This window comes from Myzus persicae, unplaced genomic scaffold (assembly GCF_001856785.1).
Source record: "Myzus persicae strain clone G006 unplaced genomic scaffold, MPER_G0061.0, whole genome shotgun sequence".
Lineage (NCBI taxonomy): Eukaryota > Metazoa > Arthropoda > Insecta > Hemiptera > Aphididae > Myzus > Myzus persicae.
The window spans coordinates 1-21609 of NW_019104194.1; the positions used below are offsets into that span (position 1 = coordinate 1).

At 28.0% G+C, this 21609-nt stretch overlaps 2 protein-coding genes across 4 annotated transcripts; one reads left to right on the forward strand and one right to left on the reverse strand.

Moving 5' to 3' along the window:
* The first annotated feature begins 1672 nt into the window (after positions 1-1672).
* Positions 1673-5723, forward strand: LOC111039820 (transmembrane emp24 domain-containing protein 6). The gene is made up of 4 exons (XM_022323462.1): positions 1673-2156; positions 2238-2434; positions 2508-2574; positions 5342-5723. Exons 1-4 carry the CDS (start codon positions 1869-1871, stop codon positions 5567-5569), a joined length of 780 nt encoding a protein of 259 aa, XP_022179154.1. The 5' UTR covers positions 1673-1868; the 3' UTR covers positions 5570-5723.
* Positions 5724-6368: 645 nt separating this feature from the next.
* On the reverse strand, positions 6369-21250 carry LOC111039821 (cilia- and flagella-associated protein 44-like). Of its 3 annotated transcripts, XM_022323463.1 has the most exons (21): positions 20896-21250; positions 19842-20007; positions 19628-19767; positions 18671-18965; positions 17196-17537; positions 16291-16533; positions 15954-16079; positions 15645-15833; positions 14280-14782; positions 12512-12797; positions 12058-12440; positions 11877-11975; positions 11760-11792; positions 11307-11667; positions 11037-11219; positions 9583-9978; positions 9336-9519; positions 8877-9190; positions 7837-8250; positions 7612-7746; positions 6369-7239 (listed from the first exon to the last, which is right to left on the reverse strand). In XM_022323463.1, exons 1-21 carry the CDS (start codon positions 21039-21041, stop codon positions 6667-6669), a joined length of 5511 nt encoding a protein of 1836 aa, XP_022179155.1. In that variant the 5' UTR covers positions 21042-21250; the 3' UTR covers positions 6369-6666. The 3 variants fall into 3 exon arrangements, with proteins under 3 accessions (XP_022179155.1, XP_022179157.1, XP_022179158.1); XM_022323465.1 differs by lacking the exon at positions 11760-11792; XM_022323466.1 differs by lacking the exons at positions 6369-7239; positions 7612-7746 and having other exon boundaries at positions 7858-7937; positions 8063-8250.
* Between the last annotated feature and the right edge of the window lie 359 nt (positions 21251-21609).

Here is a 21609-nt window from a genome sequence, read left to right on the forward strand (position 1 = left end):
CATAAGTTCCGATTTGATCCAATAATACAGATATGCTACGAGAAACCAACTGTTTAGACCAAACCAAACATGACAACTAAGAACTAGAGTCTAGATTTTGTTAGATCATTGTAGATATTCTATACCAGTAAATGAAAGATTGGCAATAACACTAAGATTCTTAGCCACCATTGGCTAGTGACAGTGATTCCTGTCATAGTTTGATGTATACATTGAAAATGTCTAAACAAAGCATATCTCTAATCGTTCCTAAAGTTTCTGCAGCACAAATTGATGCGTTAAAGAATTAGGTAAAAATAGTTTATAGTACTTACACGTTAAAACTTAAATTAAAGCAGGATACATAAATATATACCTAATAATAATTTAATTCGCAATACTTATATTATTTACTTTTTTATTTATTATACTAGAAATACAAGTGAACAATGCATAGTTGGAAATTAATTCAATTATTTAATATTAAATAAATATAGGTACCATATAATATATTTAGTAGTATATAGGCTAATAGTATACCTTCTTCGCACAGAATAGTGTTTCGTATACAATGATTTTAAATCATTGAGTTAAAATGTAATACATCCATTACAATGACTCCTACAAACATCAGTTATATGTAGGTTACAAAATAATAAAACCCTGTACCTAGGTAATTGAAAAAAAATATATTTTAACTTTATTATAAATCAAATTCTCACAGTGATGTAGACTCGCTTTACAAAAAAATACAATAATCAATATATCCATATATTTTGCCCTGCTACCCCGCTCTACTATGCTTACGAGTAATCCGATAACTAGTAATCGACTAATCGAGTAATCAAAAAGTGCGCTCTATGTTGTTACGGTTTCCATACTGTCATTACTTGTCTAGTAGTATAAGCTCTATGCAAAAATGTAACACAAGATTCCTCATATGTTTTTCTACCTACCTATAACAAAATAAAAGTTTACCAGCAAATCATATTATTCATATTCATTTATCAAGCGTTTGAAGTTCAAATTTTTCATCCTAAATTTAACTAATTCTCTTCAATCAATTTTTGATATTTCATTATGATTCAAAAACGGATAACTGTAGGTAGGTTCAACATAAGTACTTGACACCGAATTCTTAAATTAGCATTGTCTTTGCGTAGGTACATGGTAATATTTTGTGACATTTTGATATTCTAGCAATTTAAAAATATTAAGGATGAATAAACGTTTTTTTTTTTAAATAAATGTAATCAACATAAATCAGTGAACGGGGGGTTGTATGTAAAAGCAATATTGTTAAATCAATAAATCGTCAATTTTTTAAAGTAGAAACGGAGAATGATTTATGAATATCTTCTTATTCGTCCTAACATGCTTTTCAAAATTGGGACCAAAGGCCAGCACTACAAATATAGCATCGAATAATAATTATAAATAGTAAAATAATTATATTTGTTACCGAGAAAAAGTTTAAAATTCCGATTATAAATTGAATCAAATTATATCAATTCACCACGATACCAGTCATACACCTATTAACAATGTTAATAGGTCTTTGATACCAGTGATACCACAGCGTGTAGATAACAATTAATTGATAAGCAAACTAATTCGCTCCGAACTTCATGTATGACACGCAATTACAAAATCGTGTAGACTGGTAAAATAATAATAATAATATGATATTAGTGATATTACATTAATGATAATATGCCGATGTGTCGTGCGAGTTCTGTAGGCGGTTGACTTTGATCTGCGGATTGGGTGAAAGTGGTTCGTTAGAAAACGGCGAAATGTCTTCGAACGCGCAGCTGTGAGCATCATTTTTTTACCCCAAACTAGATTGCAGTGTTCAAAAGCAAATTTGCAACGCTGACGCTACAGTTATGATCGTTGGACGCCAGAAGAGGACAGCCGTCCATCGGCCGTCGCCACTGACGTTTAGTCTGTGTTGTGTTTTCGCTCTGTTTTTCACGATGTTGGACGACGTGAATGGCCAAGCACAGCCAATACCCGGCCAAGAACAGCAGTTACCACCGGCTCAACCTACGGCGCCGTGGTACGAAACTTTGCCGGCCGTCGCGATGGATTACAAAGTGATCATCGACCCGGGCAAAGAGGATTGTTATTTTCAATTTGTCAACCCAGGAGCAACATTCTACGCAAGCGCTCAGGTGCGGATATTATAAATAATTTGTGACTGCTTTCGTGCTTTTTAAATACCTACAACCTAACAACTATGTTGCTTTTGACAGGTGCTGAGAGGGGGTGACGGAATGGCTGGTTTTGCTGTCAGACATCCCAACGGGCAGATTGTTCACCCGTATCAGTGGAAAGCTAGTTCAGATTACCAAGACCAAGAGTCCACAGGAGGTTATTACAGTGTTTGTATAGATAATCAGTTTTCCAAATTTGCTGCCAAATTAGTAAATTTGTACATTACAGTCATTAGGTTAGTATGATAAACATTACATTTATAGAAGTGAGAAGTTATTCACATTTAAACGGTTCTTGTTTATTTTCAGGTATGATAAATGGGATGAATACCATAAAGAAATAGAAGACATGAATGTCGGCGTTGAAAATTTTACGGTGAGTCTTTTAAAAAAAACATGGAACAAATGCACTTTACCTCCCCATGTACATTTTTTGATTTTTTTTGGGGGGGGAGGGGACTTACTTATATTAACTATTTAAGTACAATGGTGCAATCAAAATTTGTTAACCGGACAGTCAAGTGATGTGCAAATTACATATTTAGTTATGGGAATATAATAATTTTTTAAATATTGATCAATGTTTCAGTGTTAAGTTAAACATGTAAATGATAAATATTTTATATCTAAAAATATTACAGTATATAGGAGAACAAACTTAACTTAACTAAGTTATACACTTAAGTGTCACTATAAAATATTAGTAATATAAGTATTTATTCTAGTGACTTCCTTCGTCTGCTGGCTTCAGTCCCCAAACTCTAGGTCCTCTATACCTTGAGTAAGTTGAAAGCTGAACCCACAATACTCCCCCCTCCCCCTGAGGCTAAAATAGCCAACCTGTAAGGGAGGGAGAGGAAAGTTAATATAAGTAAGTTCCATAAATAAAAATCAAAAAATTTGCATGAGTTGGTGAAGTGCTTTTTATCCAAAAACAAGTATTTTAATAAATTGTCAAAAATTAACCATAAGCAATAATATTTATATACCAATACATATCAATTAAAGAATCTCAGAACTAAAAGATTGTAAATGAAATATAAAACTACAATGTTGCCAATAGAATAATAAAAATATTTAAGTATTAAATCAACAAAATTATATTTGTTGATTGGAGTTATAGCCGACTTTTAAATTACAACCAATACTTGTAGAATAGTGTTAGACCTATCTCTAGAAGTGCTATTCTTAGCTAAAAAATCATCTAAAACCGACTGATGAGATTTTCTTGGCTCCTTTAAAGAGTGGCGGCTATGCAAAAATTGTTGTTGGTTGTAAGTCATTATTTATTATTCATAGAATATTATGTTGAATTTGACTGTTATGTTGTGTTCTTAGTACTTAATTTGAATGCTGTTTATATTTGTATGATGAGTGTGTATATGTTACTGGAAATGTTGACATTTAGGAAATGATAACAGTTCCTAGAAAATATTGACAAGAAATGATATCATTGCCTAGTATATGTTATAATTTCTTAACAATATCTGGCAAAGATACCATGTATTTTTTTTAGATATTTTAATTTAATCTGTCCAATTTAATTATTACTTTTATCAAACATAATTATTAAGTACCCTGCTATTACTGTATTAAAAAATCAAGTGTTGTCAAACATTTTTTTTTTAATCGCTTTAATTTGTGTAGCTAAAGTTTTTTTACATTTTTACCCATTTTTGTTTTAACAAAATAATACATACTGCATTAAGAAGTATTTAGTATATACACTGTACACACCACTAAGCTGACCGTGTTGTATGGACAGGTAAGAACACTTTAAATAAAACACATAAGTGTAAGTTATTGTTCTAATAGTTACATTTTAAAGCCAGTCCATGTGACCTGCAACATCATAATCGCCAATGCTTTCATGTAAGAAGGCGATGCATGATAACATTTCCTTCCGCTATTAGGAACTGTCATAATTTCCTAAATTGTCAACATTTCGGGTAACATATATACTTAAAAAGATTTTAAATGAAAATATACATAGGTAGAGGTGTATAAAAAAAAGTTAGAAACATTTTTGTGATAATACTAATTTTGATAACTAGATCTATAATTACAACACATCCAGTTTAATCAGTTAAAAGTAAGGGAACAATTCAGTATCCACAGTCAGTACAATGTTTTATAAAAAATTAGCTTTATGTTAGCCTAAAATAGTAAAATCAACACAACGCTTTTAGCCACCACTCTCAACATAACAAACAAATTCATCAATGAATCTCGTTGGACAGTTCTGTTGGCTAAGAATAACTATAGCTGAGACACTAAGATAGATTATAACATAAATTAGAGGTGGTTGAATGGTTGTAACATCACTGAATAATTATAATAAATAATATATATAATTTATTAAATTATTAATTACATTTTATTTTGTTTTAGTAGGAGTAGTATTTGTTTTTTTTTTTTTGTCATTCATTTAAATCAAAGTATATAAACATTATTAAATAAAATATGTACCTAATTATCTGTATTTGAGCAAGTGATAATATGTGTAAAAATGATTTTATTAAAGTTTATCTAAATACAAAATAATATGGGTACATTTTAATCTAATTACATTGTAAATTAAATTTTGGTGTTTCTGATAATTGGTTATATAATTATACATTATACATTATAATTGTACATTATATGGTTCATAAAAAAATTAAATACTCCTAAAATTGAAGGTTATTGAATAACTACTAGTCTAAAAACTAATTGATACGTCCTGTATACAATTCTTATTAATGAATCACTAAAACATATTAAAAATGAACATGTTTCAATTAAATTAGGTAGTTGGAAGAATAGCTACATAATTGCTTAAAATTAGGTATAATTTGTTACACAGTGACACACAGAATCCAATAACAATATGTTGCAAATCAAATTGTATGCTGCCTACCCCACCCACTTATCCACAATCACTTAAATCTCATTATTTGACCATTGTAGGTATAAAAATACTTTCAACTTATACTATACCTACATAAGTCATATTATTATGCATACTGTGGTTAATTTTTCAAATAGTTGTCACAACTGCTAGGTGTATCATTGTATGTAATATACTGTTGGATACTATAAATCAACTATGTATTTGATGTATGAAACTTTTGAAATCAAATATTTGTTATTATTTGTTACAGTCTACGGTGAAATCAGTTGAAAATAACATAAATCACATGTTGCAACATCAACACCATGTCCGCAGTCAAGAAAATCGTGATTATAATTTATTAGTTGATAACAAAACATATGTGAACAGATGGTCTATAATGCAAATTTTGTTAATAATGGGAACTACAACTTTACAAGTTTATTTTGTTCGTAAATTGTTTGAAACTAAAACTGGAAAGTCAAAAACAAGGGCTTAAAATAAGAATATCATATTTGTGTGTGTATTATATTAATTATGTTATTTTATTATTATGTCATTCCTTTTTTTTCTAAGAATAATGTATCTTTTTATTAAGTAATAACATCAAATTATAATCTGTGATTAATAAAAATGGTAAAATAGAAGTTTAATTTTGTTAAATATATATTTTTAATATTTTGATTTTAACTACATGATTTTATAATGCATTTACAAAAATTAATATTTAAGTATTAATAATTTTAAAAATGTTCCGTATTTATAAAATTAATTTATAAGAACTACTGATTAGAAATAAAGTAATATCCATAATATATTTAAAATAGTATCCGTATATCACAAAATGCATCTAGAGTAATTGGTTAAGTGAGAATTTTTGTTTTTTGTATTAAACCAAAGCTCGCCGGCTATGGCCATTAGCTGCTTGTAGGGGGGAGGTTGGTTTTAGAACACACTTATTGTATGTGTGGCAAGATGTTGGTGCTTAAATTTGGTCACCCATCCAGGAGCTAGCAACACCGGTCGGTACATACACTCAGAGCATTTCCGCAGATTAAGCGTACAACCGCTCCTCACCGAACCACCAAATAAGAACTATTGATTATTTTGTATGACAGGTTTAGTGTACTTATAAAAATAGGTATATAATAAATAAATAGGTATATACAAATATAAATTTAACCAAGAACCTAATAATATATTTCAATAAATTGCCATCAATTATTATTTAACTAAACATTTTAATATTGCTAGATACAAAACATTCAAGAAAAAATAAAATATTTAAATATTATTATCATTAAATAGATAAATTGAATAGATGTTCAACATTCTTTTAAATAATCGTTTTTCTAAACATCTTTAATAAAATTTCAAAAAAAAATTTTAAATACTTAAAATAAAATCTGATGATACTGATGCCATTAATCATAATAAATGTTATTTTTTTCATTTGTATATATTCTTAAGTTTCTTCCCCAATATTTAAGAAATTTAATGTTCACATTAATTATTGAACTTTTAAAAAAAATGTTTGTACCTACCTTGTATCAATTTTGTTTTAATATTTTATTTTGTTTAATTTCATTCTTTGTGTTAACTTTTAGATTTATCATCGCCATAAATATTATTGTGGCTACCATTAGATTCGTTTTCATCCGACAAGCTGTTCTGTGTCTCAATCTTCTCTCTAAAATCATTATATTCCACTAAGTCTCCTATGGCATCTGTATTCGGTATTGCTTCTTCATCATAATAAGTCATCCACTTGTTTGTTCTATATCCTTCATCGACATTTTCAAAACTATCATAGTGTGGTGACTGTTTTGTTAACCGTGATATTGATTGTTTGGAAAAAGTTAATTTCTTAGGTTCAACATTAAATTCCATATTGTAAGTAAGTTGTTCATCGTTGATTGTCCATGACTCCTCGCTCTCCTCTTGTGGAGTGGCAGATGTAGCCAACGACCGGTCATTGACCGCCTGGTTTTGTATTAATTTTGTGCACGATTGTTTTACTATAGGAGGGAACATTTTTCCTTTGCATTTGTACATGTTTATTTTCTCACTAATGTCTTGTTTTTGCTTTAATAATGTATCATATGTAAGTTTAATGGTAGTGAGTTCCGTAGTAAATGATGATTCCATTGTTAAACTTTGAAGTTTTATCTGTGTATAAGAAAACAAATATTTATTATAAGGAGGGTAGGAATAATACTATAATACGTATTATTGGTTTTTGAAAATTATATGCTATGTAGAAGTATACAGAGTGAACAGTAGGTAAACATTCATTATCTATCATAATCTAAGTATTAATGAATTAATGTTAAAAAATATGTTCAAAATTATTTTTTAAACGCTTCATGATAATAAGTTTCTATGTTTAAGTACAATGGGACCATAAATGATAAATCTATAAGCTAGTTTAAAGGTCTGTCAATGGGAATAACATTTTAATCAACTAATAGTCATGATACCTAAAGATGAGAATTAAATTTATGTAACTACTTATTTGAAAAAATATTAATTAATACTTACATTATTTTTTTCTTGTTCCATCAAACAATGTCGAATTTTGTTTATGTTTGCACAAACATCTTTTAAGATTTTTATTTTGAATGTATTCCATTTTAATAAATCAATTATTGACTCTGTTTTAGTGCTGATTTTATTCTGAAATATAAAAATTCTTAAAATAGTAGATAATATCTAACACAGATGTTTCTATATCCTATATTATAATATTGTAATAGGTATAGGTACTTCTAATAGTCTTATTTCTTGAACAAAACGTTCCTTTGTATCTTTGGCCTTTGACTTTGATTTAATAATCATATAGTTGATTATAGTAATTTCCATTTCATCTAAAAAATTCCAATCCGTTTCAATTTTAAATTTCTTTATCATTTCGTCCTTAATGGCTACTTTATAATTTTTTAAAATGTTCTCCATCTTGGTTATTTCTGTACGAAACTGTTTAGCAACTAACTTTTCATTTTTTAATGTATGTATTATCTCTTTTTCTTCTTTTTTTAACTCCATCACTCTATTTGTTAGATCTTGCATAACATTTACATATAATAAGATACAACATTTTAATAATTTAGCTTTGGTCATTTGAGATTTATTTAATACAATTGTGGTTTTAATATCATTTAGTTTCAACTGTTTTTTTATCTATATTTAAACAAATATAATACATACAAATTAATAAACATACCAATATAAATATTAAGTTAAATCAAATTATTATTTTGGAGATAATAAACTCCTGCACCTGCAGAACTACAGTGTACAAATTGCACCCCTGAAAAAATAGTTACTAAACAAAAATACACAACTCAAAAAATGTATTAGTGGAATTATTATTATCAAAATACTATAATCCAAAATGTCATTATTTCTATATAAAATAAAATTGTTTCATAAGTAAGAATATTAGGTAGTGACACCACTAAGATTTGACTCTTGCTGTCTACTTGAATAATGTATTGGCATCTTAAGGATTTAACGATTAAATCAATACATACATGATACAAAAATAAAAATGAATATAAAATATACCATCCAATATGTCAATGATAGAATATAAATATTGATTTTGATACCTACTAAATTATTATACTGACCGGTTTGATAAAATTTGAACAATTTTGATATTCTACTTTAAATTGATTGTGTTACTGAGGAAGCATTCTTTCAGGGGAGCAAGTGCGTGGTTAATGGGGTTACATTTTACTCATTTAAGGTATTATGCCTACCCAAAATCAGAAACATAATAATTATTATGGTAAAATTCTAACCCGATATGCTTCTAGTTCATTTATATTTTGTTTCAATTCATTTTCAATGGCATCAAATTCTTCATATGTTAAACTTAAACGTGTATTAAGAACATCCATTTTTTTTTTATTATCCTCTATGGTTTGTTCAATCTCATATTTTTTTGACCTCAACTCTAATGTAATATTAAATAATTTTGGATCGCAGCCTAATGGTAGTACTTTTTCGTCAAATACCACTACTCGACTCATTGCTGTAAATGATTCTGGACTTTCATTTATAAATTCGGAATCAGATTCGTCACTTCCATTGGATGAAGATGATGAAAGTGTATCTAAAACATGAATATGTATTTTCCATCAATATACATATTTTAAAGTAAATTTATTACTTTTTTAAACAACTATTTTGGTAAGAAATTATCAAATAAATAAAAATAATTAAATTATGTAATTAAATGTATTATCATAATAATGTACCATCAGCATCATCAGATTTGAGTTTAGGTACTTTCAGTTTTTTTTTGAAAATTTTTTTAAGATGTTTAGCAAAACTATCATTCCTAATTTCCATATCAAAAGTATGTTGAATGTCCATTAGCATATTTGATTTGTTATTAATAATATCGTTCAAATATTTGATTTCTTCTCGAATTCTTTGTATCTAGCAATATTAAAATGTATATTTAGCATATTTAATTGGTAGCAGTTAATTAAAATACATTACTTGTTTAACTTTATTGTTTTGTAAACCTGTTTTAAGGTATACACCTTGTAAATATTCATCTTCAACTAAATCAAAATCATTTAAAATAATCAATTCTTCTTCAAATGTTAAAGCCAATAAATCAAGAAATTTAATTTGGAGTTTAACATCTTTTCGCATTTTATCCAATTCCATTAAATCGTCATCAAACATATTGATTTTTGTTAACATAGTTTCATGCAAATGCATGTGTCTATATTTCAATTGTTCTTTCCTCATATTTTGCATAATGATTTCTAAATGAGTAAGCTCTTCAAGAATTTCATTCGTATACATAATATGACTTTTTCCCGGCTTTAAAATCAAATCTGTCGGATCCCAATGACCATTAGGTTCAAATAAATCAATGAAGCTAGGCTGAAACATAATTAGATCAAAAATCAGCAATTAGATACCTGCCTATTTCCTGTATATATATACATTGGTAAACAAAATTATATTTTGTTATATGGCGATGTTTAAACTATACAATATTATTTTATTTTGTTTTATAAATAGTACAGGCTAGTACCAAATGGTGCCTAATGGTTACATTACATTAATAACATTTACGTACATATATAAATAATTTTAAATAATTTATTACCTACCTAATAACAAATAAGGAAATTTACAAGATTGTAGTAGGTTACACCTGACTACTCACCTGTGTATAAGATTATGAACTCTAAATTTTCAATCTACATCATCCTTGTAAGATGCCAGTGCCGGACTAATCATAAAGGAAAGTAGTCAGTAGGCACCTACCTAGAAACCCAGCAAAAATGGAAAACCTTTGTTTTTTTATTGCATGCAGTATTTTATATTTTTTTGGATTTTGTCAAATTTATTGTGTATTATCAGACGGCAACAAACATTACCATCATATGTTGCAAGATTTCATTGACCACTGAAAATATGACGTTCACATTTTTTAAATTAGGAATTACAATTTAATTTAATTAAAATTCATTTCTGTTTTATATTATAGTTGATTAAGAATATTTTTTTTGTGATTAGTAGAAAAATAAAAATATTAATACATTTTTGATAGTTTTAGTGATCCAAATATAATATAGACATTGTTTTTATTTATTAAAATTAGTTGGTTATTATTGAAACTGCTTATTTTAATGACTGAGGATTAATATTAAAAACGTAGGTTATAATTTTCTAGCGGCTCCGAAATTTCAACTACCAGGGGCACACAAATGTTTAATCTGACACTGGAAGAGGCTCTATTATGTATTATAATGGTATAAAAAATAAAATAAATATTTATACTAGAGATGTATGTTGGATATTGTTAAAAGACATCATGTTTGAAAGTAATAATTTAGATAGGTACCTACTTCATAGTCAAAGCATATTTTACTACAATCTTTATAACTATAATAATGATAATAAATTTACTATAGTTTTAAATTGATTCTTACATCAATAGATTCATCCATTACAACTTCAGGGAAGTTTGACGGAGTCGTTATTTCTGGATTATTAAGTTCCTTTTGAATCATACAAACATCAAACTTAAATTGTTCGTAATCATGTATTAAACTTATTTTGCGTAGTCTAAGGCCTAACACTTTTTCATTAAAAGTTGTTTTCAAATTGTATGCCTATTACATAAATACATAGGTAGGTACAAATAAGAATGTATTTATAAGAAAGTTATTTTAAAATATTTTGAATAATGGATAATTAACCTCTTTTTTAACTTTAATGTATTGTTCAAATTTATCTTCCATTGCAATAGTTTCATTTTCAGTTAGTTTGAAATCCGATCCTGTTTTTAAGTTCAAATAGCCAATAGTATTGCAAGCATTATCTAGTAATGCTTTTTCCTCATTATTATTATTAGCTGGCTTATTGTTATACATGTTTTGAATTTTAAGAATTTCTTGATTTTCAAAATCTCTTCTAGCAGCAAACCTATCTATGGCACTCTGAATTTTCTTTGGTAAAGAAGGATACTCTTCTAGTACATTTCGAAGAAATATTTCAGTTTCTGATACATTAGGTATCTGAGTGTGAGCTCCTTTGTTTAATTCTGTTGATCCACGTCTTCTATAAATATACAATGATCGTATTAAATATATTATAATACAATATATTATTTTGTCAATTTGCTAGAATACTTAATTTGAAATTATACAGACCTTACACTGTTTGGATCTTTTATTTCCTCAAGCCTTAGCAGCGTAGTTAAACATTTACAATTTATTAAACATTTTTACTATACTTAAGCTATAGTTTTATTAAAATGTATTACTTACTGTGGTTTTGGAAGTTTCTTAGATACAAATTTGTCTACTAAGCTACTAAATAAATTATCACGCATTTTGTGGTATAATGTTTTGACTTCTACATCTCTCCTGGAAATATTTAATTTAAAACATAGATATAAACAAAATTAACACCTACACAAAAAATGTATGTACAATTAATTACACATACAAAATTGCTTTAACTGCAAACTTATTAGTTACTATTGGATCGATAAAATAACTTTTCAAATACTTAAGACCTAATGAGCTCTTCTCGTAATCGAACGCTAGCTTCAAATGTAACTTATCCATTTCAGATTGTGCTTCTTTAATAAGTGAACTATTGATTCGCTCATCTAATTTAAAATAGTCATCAGATAATTGCATTGTTTCTGGTAATGACTGGTTGCTGATTAAAATTTGTTTGAACTTATCTCTCAAATTGTGTAGTAAACAACTAGTCTTATCCTTTTCTGTATTAGCTAAGTTTAAAGCTTTGAGATTTTTTTTATGAATCTTTCTCTCTTCTAAACTTAGTTTTAGGTCTTCTTTAATACTTAATATGTCTTCTCCCTAATTTATAAATGAATACTTATATTTTTTACTTTTAAGATAATTAAATAGGAATGTTATATGTTACTTACACAAAATACAGGCAACTGAGGCAATTCAGAAATGGAAATCATACACTTCTCAACGACTTTATTATCATATTGAACCATAAAACTAAAAATGTTCCCATCATCACCACAAGTATATAACATACAGTTATCATGACTGAAACACAACATATTTACTCTTCCTTTTTTGTTGTCATGAACCGAATATTCAATAAAGTCACCAAAATCCGATACATTATTGAGTTGAACGTTTGTAAGGCGTATTCTACCATCAGCAAATCCCATTAATATTTTTAATGGATCAGTCCCACTTGAAAATATAATGAGGTATATATTAAAACATGAAAAATAAGCAATAGGATATATTATGATAATTTTAAAAATATTTTGCGTATTTGTGTGTATATGTATAATTATTACTATATCATTTATAAATATACATTATATTAGGTAGTTACCTATATAATAGTGCATACTCTTTGTGTATTATTAAATATTGTAAATTTACCTATATCTTATAAGTAGGTACCTAAGTGTGAACTGTAAAAAAAAATTAAAAAGATATGCAAAAGTGTAATAAGAAATATCTGCACCTCTAGATTTAATGTTTTTATTGAGTAGGGTACAATTGGACAGGGGTGTGTACAGTTATATAATTTTGTAAAAGAATAGGTACTCTGTCTTCACTAGTAGAACCCCTACTTCTGCTCTCAATTAAAACATAATTTATAAGTAAACTAGTAAGTAAGCATACATGGTGTATTGGTGTAACAGCAGGAAGACATGACAAATTAAATAACTTTTGTTCTGATCAATATTTTTTTCTATATTATATTATTATTTATTGACTTGTGCATTACACTTTAAGCATAATACTTTCTTTTTTTTTAATAATGAAAATAAAAACTTAAATTTTTATTTACATTTTTTTTTGAAATTCTCAAAATAGAAATTTACGAATCTGGTTTTTAGAAAACTTTTTAGTATAAAAACATATTTTATTGAAGTCAAGTGGTTTGTCTTTTATGATAAAAGATAGTTTTATGATTTTTTGAAATGTCAAATTTTTGTGGGGTAACTCATTGATTTGAAAAGTAAAAACTTTTTTAAAAAAATATTTAAATATTAGGTAAGAAGTACCTATTTAAAAATTCTCATAAAATATTTTTAAAAAATGTACACAGTACACTCTTTCAATTTAAAATGGTTTTTACATCAACTTTACCTACCTGACAAAAATGATGAGATTTCAAAAAATTATTTAAAAAAAAAAAATAGGTACCTATTTTACATAAATAATTCATTGTTTTTACAGTCAAATTTTTTCTAATCACCAAATTTATGAATTGGATATTTTGAATTTTTCAAAAAATGTTATACTATACGTGTAGCTCAAGCGTCTTTAAATTAGGTATATTAAAAAATAAAGATTGGAAAAAAATCGTTTTCATTTAATAAGCCCTATTACACCTTAAAGACTACAGAATATATTATTATAACATGCCGTTCAGCCGTTGTTATTAACATAGGTAAGTAAATATTTTTGTGCTGGAACTGCTGGAAGTAAATTCAAAATATACGTTTTTTTTTTCTGATCGATTTTTGTAATGTTTTCGTTGTAATGGTTTCTAATTATTAAAAAAAACATATTCATAGATTTTCCTTGTAGAGAAAAATATCGAGTAGCGTACAATGGTTTTTTTAGTAGGCAGGTTAGGTATAAATGTATAATATAGCGTACATGAGTAGCTTTAGTATATAAAATGAATATATAATAGATAGGTATACTTACATCATTGTAATCGCAGTTAGTGAAGTATTATTTTTATATGGTATTAATATGTGTGAATTCATTACTGGTCTAGACGTGTTAAAATCATATTCGTATAAATAACCAGCATCATATCCATCAATCGACACCCATATACCTTTCTCTGATGGAGTGTAAATTGCAAATAATACGGGATTTGGTGATGGGGGAATATAGATTTTTGGCGGTTCTTCGTCTACTTCTACAGAATCTTCAAAATATAACACTTCGTCAATCTCTACATCGGGGTGTTCTTCCCTGATAATTTTTAATTTCTCAATTTTTTTATTGATTTTATCTTTTTTTTTGTGCTCCAAATCAGAACAATATCGGTGACGGCGTATTTCTGACTTAACGCTCATTGTTTGTATTATACGCGATTCAAGTTTCAACAAAAACGATTCTGTGGTGTACGAAGGACGAGTTGTAGGAACTTTCACTTCAACAACATGTCCACTCACGCAACTTATTAATGCCATCTGTTTCTAAAATAAATTTAAACAATGAAAACAATCATAGAAATTATAGTGGTTAGTTTAGTATTAGGTACTATCCCGGTAAACACATAAAAATATTTTTACTCTTGAAGATTTCCTCCAACGAATAAAAGTGATTTTTCCAAGTAATGGAATCATCATTCAAATATAGTTTACTCAACTATGATTACTTAGGGCTGTGCATTTGTAGGAAAATTCATTTTTCAAATATAATACTTAAGTACGTAGGTAAAGGTAACTCAAGGTTCAAGCATAATCTACATATTATATATTATCTTTAAATACATTTATAACTTAGGTATATGATGGTCTTTAATCTTTATTAGTCCAGGTACTTGCCTATACATTTGTATAGCTTATATGTGTTATATTGCATAATCTAAGCGGAAGTTAAAAATATGGCGCATTCATTAAGATTGTATTAATTACGATTAAAGACATTTCATTATTAACAAGTATATTTTTTGGGAACCTTTTTTCGTGAGCAATGTAAACTATGCTATTTTTGAGAACATTCTGTCATACAGAATCCTTTTTACATACATTTTATTGATTCATTTTTATTTCAATCATATTTTTGTACGTCAATTAAAATGATTAAAAGTACCCATAATGTTTTCTTTTCAATCAAACTTCATAAGTTTTAATACTTTTTAAACTTTTTTTTACTAGAGCATTTTATACTAAATATTATAAGACTCAAATTCATTTCTTAAAGTTTTTTAGAGAATTTTTCTGAATTTATAGTGCATTAAATTCACAGCTCTATAATAGTGCACTATACTACTGTAGATTACTATTTACTATGATATGACTATATGAGTACCTATCCACATAAAAATATTTTTACTTCTGACGGTTTCCAATGAATAAAAGTGACTTTGCCAGGTAATGGGAACATTCCAATAGGGCTCAGCTTGATAGGTTCAGTTTCTATATTGAAGACAAATATTGTGTTATCATCACTTCCAGATATAAGGGTTTTGGCACTATGGTTTATGGCAAAATGTCTGATAGAACTAGTATGAGGTTTTGAACTCTAAAAAGAAAAACAACACGATTGTTGACTGTTGCACAATAATTTTTGATAATTTATTTCTGTTACAGTATTAAAGTAGTAAGTTATTTGAAGTTAGGACTTATACGCTACACAACTTACTTGTATTTCTACTAATTTGGTAATATTTTGTGTTTTTTCTTCAATAATTTTTTTGAGGGGTACAGTGACTATTTTTAAAATTCCAGTTTGAAATCCAATAACGAAAACATCTCCTGAACTGGCTATCTGCATAGATTATTAGTAGACATTTTATTTAAACATTATATCATAATATTTTTGTAATTATTATTTATAGCAACGTTCAGTGGTGACATATTTAAGGATGTGGCTAAGGCTGGCCATTGTGTAATTAATAGAACGGGAGCACCAAAATATTGAATAGGTCTGATCGTGGATAAAAAACAAAGTGCTCATAAAATATATGAAGATCATATACCTTCAGCGGTAACCAAATTGATGAAGTGATTGGTACTTTGAAATCGTGAGTGAATACCAACTTTTTGTTGGTGACATCATGCACATGAAGCCAACCGTCCAACGAAGTGGTAGCGAGATAATAACCGACGGGCGATGATTGCAAAGAAGTTATTTCATTGCCGTGGAACTTGGCTAGCCGTCTAAGCGGTTTCGCGTCAGCAGCCATTTCGATGTCAGCGAGCCACATTCCCCCGTTACCGTCCTATAATATTAAACGAATTAAACGACGAAACCGATAAAAGTTTACTCAATTCAAAAAAAAAAGGATAAGATAATAAAAATATTTAATTAGGTATTTATCTATTTGACATCTACCTATATTGCATGTTATTTTCATTTCTTTATATTATTTAACAGGTAGTTGTAGGGTATAATCACTCAAAACTTAAAAAAATGAAATAAAATAAATTGATCATTCGTTAGGCAACTATTGTTTTTTTTTCTATGACCATACGATTGCATAATATACTAATAATTTACTAAAAAAATGTATCGATATTTAAAAAAATTTTACATAGGTTATTTTACATACATTTTTTTAAAAAATTTTATTTTCTGTACTAAAAAAATAAAAATAAAAACTTGTAGTCCAAGAACCTAAAAATTATATAGATATGCAAAAAAAATTTAAATATTGATTAGAACAAAAGTTATTTAATTTGTCATTATATTACTTTGTATAGTATATTAATGTATATTATATAACTTAACAGTAGGTATAGGTAATATTTGTAAATTATATTTTCTACATATAGATACTGCGTAGTACCTATATATTACATACATATATACGTAATATCATAATTATTAATTAATTATACATAGCTAAATTATAGCTAAATTCATCCGGCGTTAATTACCTACCTGGATGAAATAGTCATTCGATTCGTGGTCGCCGTCGTCGATCTTACACATGCCCATGATTTTTGCGTTGCCCACAGAGTCTTGGACACTGATCGTAAACGACGGTTCCATTTCCAGTACACGGTCATTTTCAGGTGGGTCCGCTGTGTCCACTGTAGGGTAGTACCAGAATTTGATCGTACCGTCCATGCTGATGCTCGTCAACAGAGAGTCATTTTCGGAGTACAAAAACATGATGATCGGCGCTGAATGACACGGTTTCCTAAACTTCCTCGTCACTTCGACGTCGATGAGTTCTTCATCCCATACCAAAATATTACCCCAATCGCATCCAGATATTACCTAATGTTTAATTAACAAAATATAAGGGTATTCAATATTCATGCCTATTTTCATATAGTTAGGGTTATACATAATGAACTATTATTATGTTTGTAGGTAGGTAGTCGTATTGATGCGAATGGTTGATTTGTTGCAATAATTGGGGCTTTCTTCTAATTATTTTTCTTCACCCATTACTAATATATTGGGTCGGGCATCATAGATAGTTAAAAACTATTAGTTATACCTATACCTATTACCTCCGTAGAGCTTTGTCACTCCACGTCTTTATTTATTTTGAATATAAACGCCGAACGGCTATTGTATTGCAACGGATAATAATATAGTAAGATACACTTAATAAGAAATTATAGTGAAACATTAATAATAATAACAGATTACACAAAAGATGATAATTTATTTAAGTAAATGTAAATACTATAGGGTGTGGAGAGAGGTCATTCCAAGTTCACCAACCTAAGTATGAAGTTAACCTAAGTGAAGTTGAGTGAGATAGAATATAAAAAGGAGTTTGGTTTCTGGTGTTGTGAAAGGGAACTTAAAAAGAAACATTTTTAGAGAGGTCAGGAGCATCTAATAAATTATTAAGGAATCAGAGAATAAACGGAAATCCACATCGTTCCGCCATGAAGTCAGGGACTTTGAAGGAAAATTCAAGATGGCAGAAATAAAGGTGTAACAAGTTAAGTTTGAAAGCGGCATATGTTAAGAATCTATGCTGGACACACTCAATTCGTATTTAGTCTTTAGCAAGATAAGAATATCAAATTGCCAAGTAACAGCGCTATACTCTATACTAATTGGTCGAACAAGAGCATAATACAAAGAACGAAGAGAATAAGCTGAACTGAAGAGCTTATCTTCTTAACTCACAATAGCTGTTTTCATGTCTTCCTCTGCCTCATTATCTTTCTACATTAATTTTTAGAACATTTATATATCGTGGTAATCGACCGTAATTTTGGAATCCTAACTGAATGTGTTGGTTTTAATTCAAATATTAACATTGCAATAACCAAAATTTATCTGTATCTATAGTAATATGTAGGCAGTAGGTACCTACTCTTTTTTGCCAATAGCTAATAGTGATTATTGATTAGGTATGAATAAGTATAAGACTGGAATAATTTTACTTTTTCGTCGGGCATCGAGTAAATTCCAATGACGTTTGATATTTCTGTTTTGCCAAAGCGTCCGAGCTGACCACGGAGCTTTAATCCAGTAAATGTTTTTTCCATTCTCCAAAATTTTAAGTGCCCTGACCCCGCAGTTACCAAATGTTCAGATATAAAGTTGGAAAATCTACAAACGTATACATCCTGATTGAAAGACTTGGTCCTCAAAATTATTTTCGATTTTTTCCAATCCCAAATTGTAAGTGTATTATCGGGTTCCCCTGCTTGTGAACACAAATATTCACCATTTTGGCTGAAAATAAAAATTGAATTCATATATTATAGGTAGGTACTCGGAAGGGAGCAGACACATTAAATTACACTTTTCATGATAATAAATGCAATATTTTTGTGGGTACAAAAAATTGTCCAATTAAAAAATTAATTCAGTCAAATTGTACCTAACCTTTAGGTACCTATCATTGTACCAATATAGTCAATAGCAATTGCCAATTAGTATTGATATTGATTATTGATTAGCATTGACATACTAGTACAGTAGTACCTACCTATACATAGTAAATACATTAGTATAGGTAGTCAATTTTCAATTTATTTAGTTTGTTTTTTTCCATAAATGTCAATAAAATATATTCCATTGTGTCAAAAATCTTGAAAAAATAATATAATGTTCCTAATAAGTCAATAAAATAACAATTTAAATATTTTAAAAATACATATAGGCACCTACGCATGATTTTCTTTTACATGCATTTTAAGTTCAAATTTTGAGAAAATCATCAAAATTTCGAAAATTCAAAAGTTATTTTTAAGTTCATAGTTTACTCTAATTCTTATAACCAAGGATTAAACATTTTAAACAACATAACTTTAACCAAATATTTAAATATTACCTATAATTCAAATTATTATTCATGTAATACATATATTATATATTAATATCTTATATAATACCTATAAGACAACCAATTATATTGTTGTTCGGCACTGCCTTTGAGAACATTAACTATTTCAAATGTTGGCCATTCATACACAATAATCAGTGGATTACTGCAATTTTCTCCTACTGCAATGTGGCTCAAAACGGGATTTTTCTAATTTAACAAAAATGAATTATCATCAACTTACTGTTATATAAAAGCTCTAAAAAATATTTAAATTAACTTACAGCTATATGTCCTATTCCTCCATTACCAGCACTTTTTCTAAAATTCAATTTTCCTTCATTGATATCAAACATAATTATATAACTACCTGCTGCATACACAACTGTATGCGTGTCTGCAGCACATATATTAAACATTTTAGAACAGCAATCATAGCCAAAAGAATGACTTGGGTATAGAGCTTAAGGATTTTTATCTTCTGAAATACTACCACTACACACAATTAATAGAGTAATAAGGTAACAAGTTACCTACTTGCTTATGATCAGGGCTCGGGACTTACAGCACTTAAAATCATTAAAATAGGCGCTTAAAGACATCATTATAATCACTTAAATAAGTATTTAAAAAATTTTAATTTAACTAAAAATAAAAAAAAAAACAAAAAAAAATCTTTATCTTTATAAAACAAACAAAATTAAACTTCACTTTCGAGACTTTAAGAATTTTGAGAAATTTTCCTGGGATTTTCTGAAAAATAAATTGTAAACGATATTTACAAAATATAGTTGAAAAAAAATTATTTATTTATTAAATTCTCGACAACATAAATAAGATAAGAATTATTTTTTCAATTTTAATTCCATCAAACACAACTTTGCAGGAGAAAACATACAAAAGTAGAAAAACTGGTCAAAAAGCAAAAATAATCAGAAAAGCTGAAAATAAGTATATTTTTGAAAAATCGCTGAAAACGGCAAAAAAAAGTAATTTCATACTTCATAATTTAACGTGTTGTAACATGACATGCACTTCATGCACTCTGTTACATTTTAAGTCAATCCATAAAAATAAGCAAATGCTTTAAGTCCCAAGCACTGTTAATGATGGTATGGCAGTTTCTGGAATCACTCTATAAATTAACTTGTATTTATAAAAAAAAAGATTTTTAGTACCAACTTATCATTTTATATTATATAATATCATCTACCACACTTAATTAGCAAACCAATACTTATTGATTATAGATATTTAAATTTTTATAAAAACTGTAATTAGCTAAGTATAGACTGTACCTACGACTAAACATTAAAATTTTTATCTGATAAAGGATACTGAAGTTGTAATATATTTTCATCCATTGTACATCGTACACTTTTAATTGGTTTGGATATGAAATCACTACTATTTAACAAACAATTTTGATCATCAATTTTTGGTTCTTCGGTGATGTGTTCATCATATTCTTCATGATAAAACATTTTTTAAAGAGTACCTAATTTTAAATGCATCAAAGAAATCAAATATAATAATAACAACAGTTCTGTTGCCTAGCAAATAATCCTGCATGAGTAAATATTAAGTTTGATCAATAACATGTGGAAGAATTTAAATTATCTAAGCGGAAAATTATTCATCTAAACCAGGGATGGCAAACCTTTTGAACACTGCGTACCCAAAATTACTTTTTTTTTTTAGAGCGTGCCATGAAAAAAATATTAAAAATATTGTATTTTGTTATACCATAATTTGATTGTATAATTAATGTATTAGTATAAAAAGGTTAGCTTAGGTTATTATAGGTCCTATAATATTATATGTTATATAATAGTAAAAATGTTGCCTACACGTCACGTGCCTACAAAATCTTTTTGCATGCCACCTTGGGCAAGCGTGCCACGGATTTGCCATCCTTGATCTAGACTCTAGGTAATATTATAACATTTGTAACACAGTTATTTGCTAAATTTTATATATTTATATCTTAGGACACAATAAAGATTATTGCATTCAAATTTTTAACAAAATTATATACTTTTTACATAGAAA

Bases quoted from the DNA above. Each gene is read 5' to 3' on its own strand.
- LOC111039820 (XM_022323462.1), top strand. From the start codon at position 1,869: ATGATCGTTGGACGCCAGAAGAGGACAGCCGTCCATCGGCCGTCGCCA. The intron at 2,157-2,237 runs GTGCGGATATTA...TGCTTTTGACAG, and splicing joins CATTCTACGCAAGCGCTCAG to GTGCTGAGAGGGGGTGACGG. The intron at 2,435-2,507 runs GTTAGTATGATA...GTTTATTTTCAG, and splicing joins TTGTACATTACAGTCATTAG to GTATGATAAATGGGATGAAT.
- LOC111039821 (XM_022323463.1), bottom strand. From the start codon at position 21,041: ATGTTTTATCATGAAGAATATGATGAACACATCACCGAAGAACCAAAA. The intron at 15,834-15,953 runs GTAAGTTGTGTA...TTTTCTTTTTAG, and splicing joins CCAAATTAGTAGAAATACAA to AGTTCAAAACCTCATACTAG. The intron at 11,793-11,876 runs GTAAGTAATACA...TACGCTGCTAAG, and splicing joins AAGAAACTTCCAAAACCACA to GCTTGAGGAAATAAAAGATC.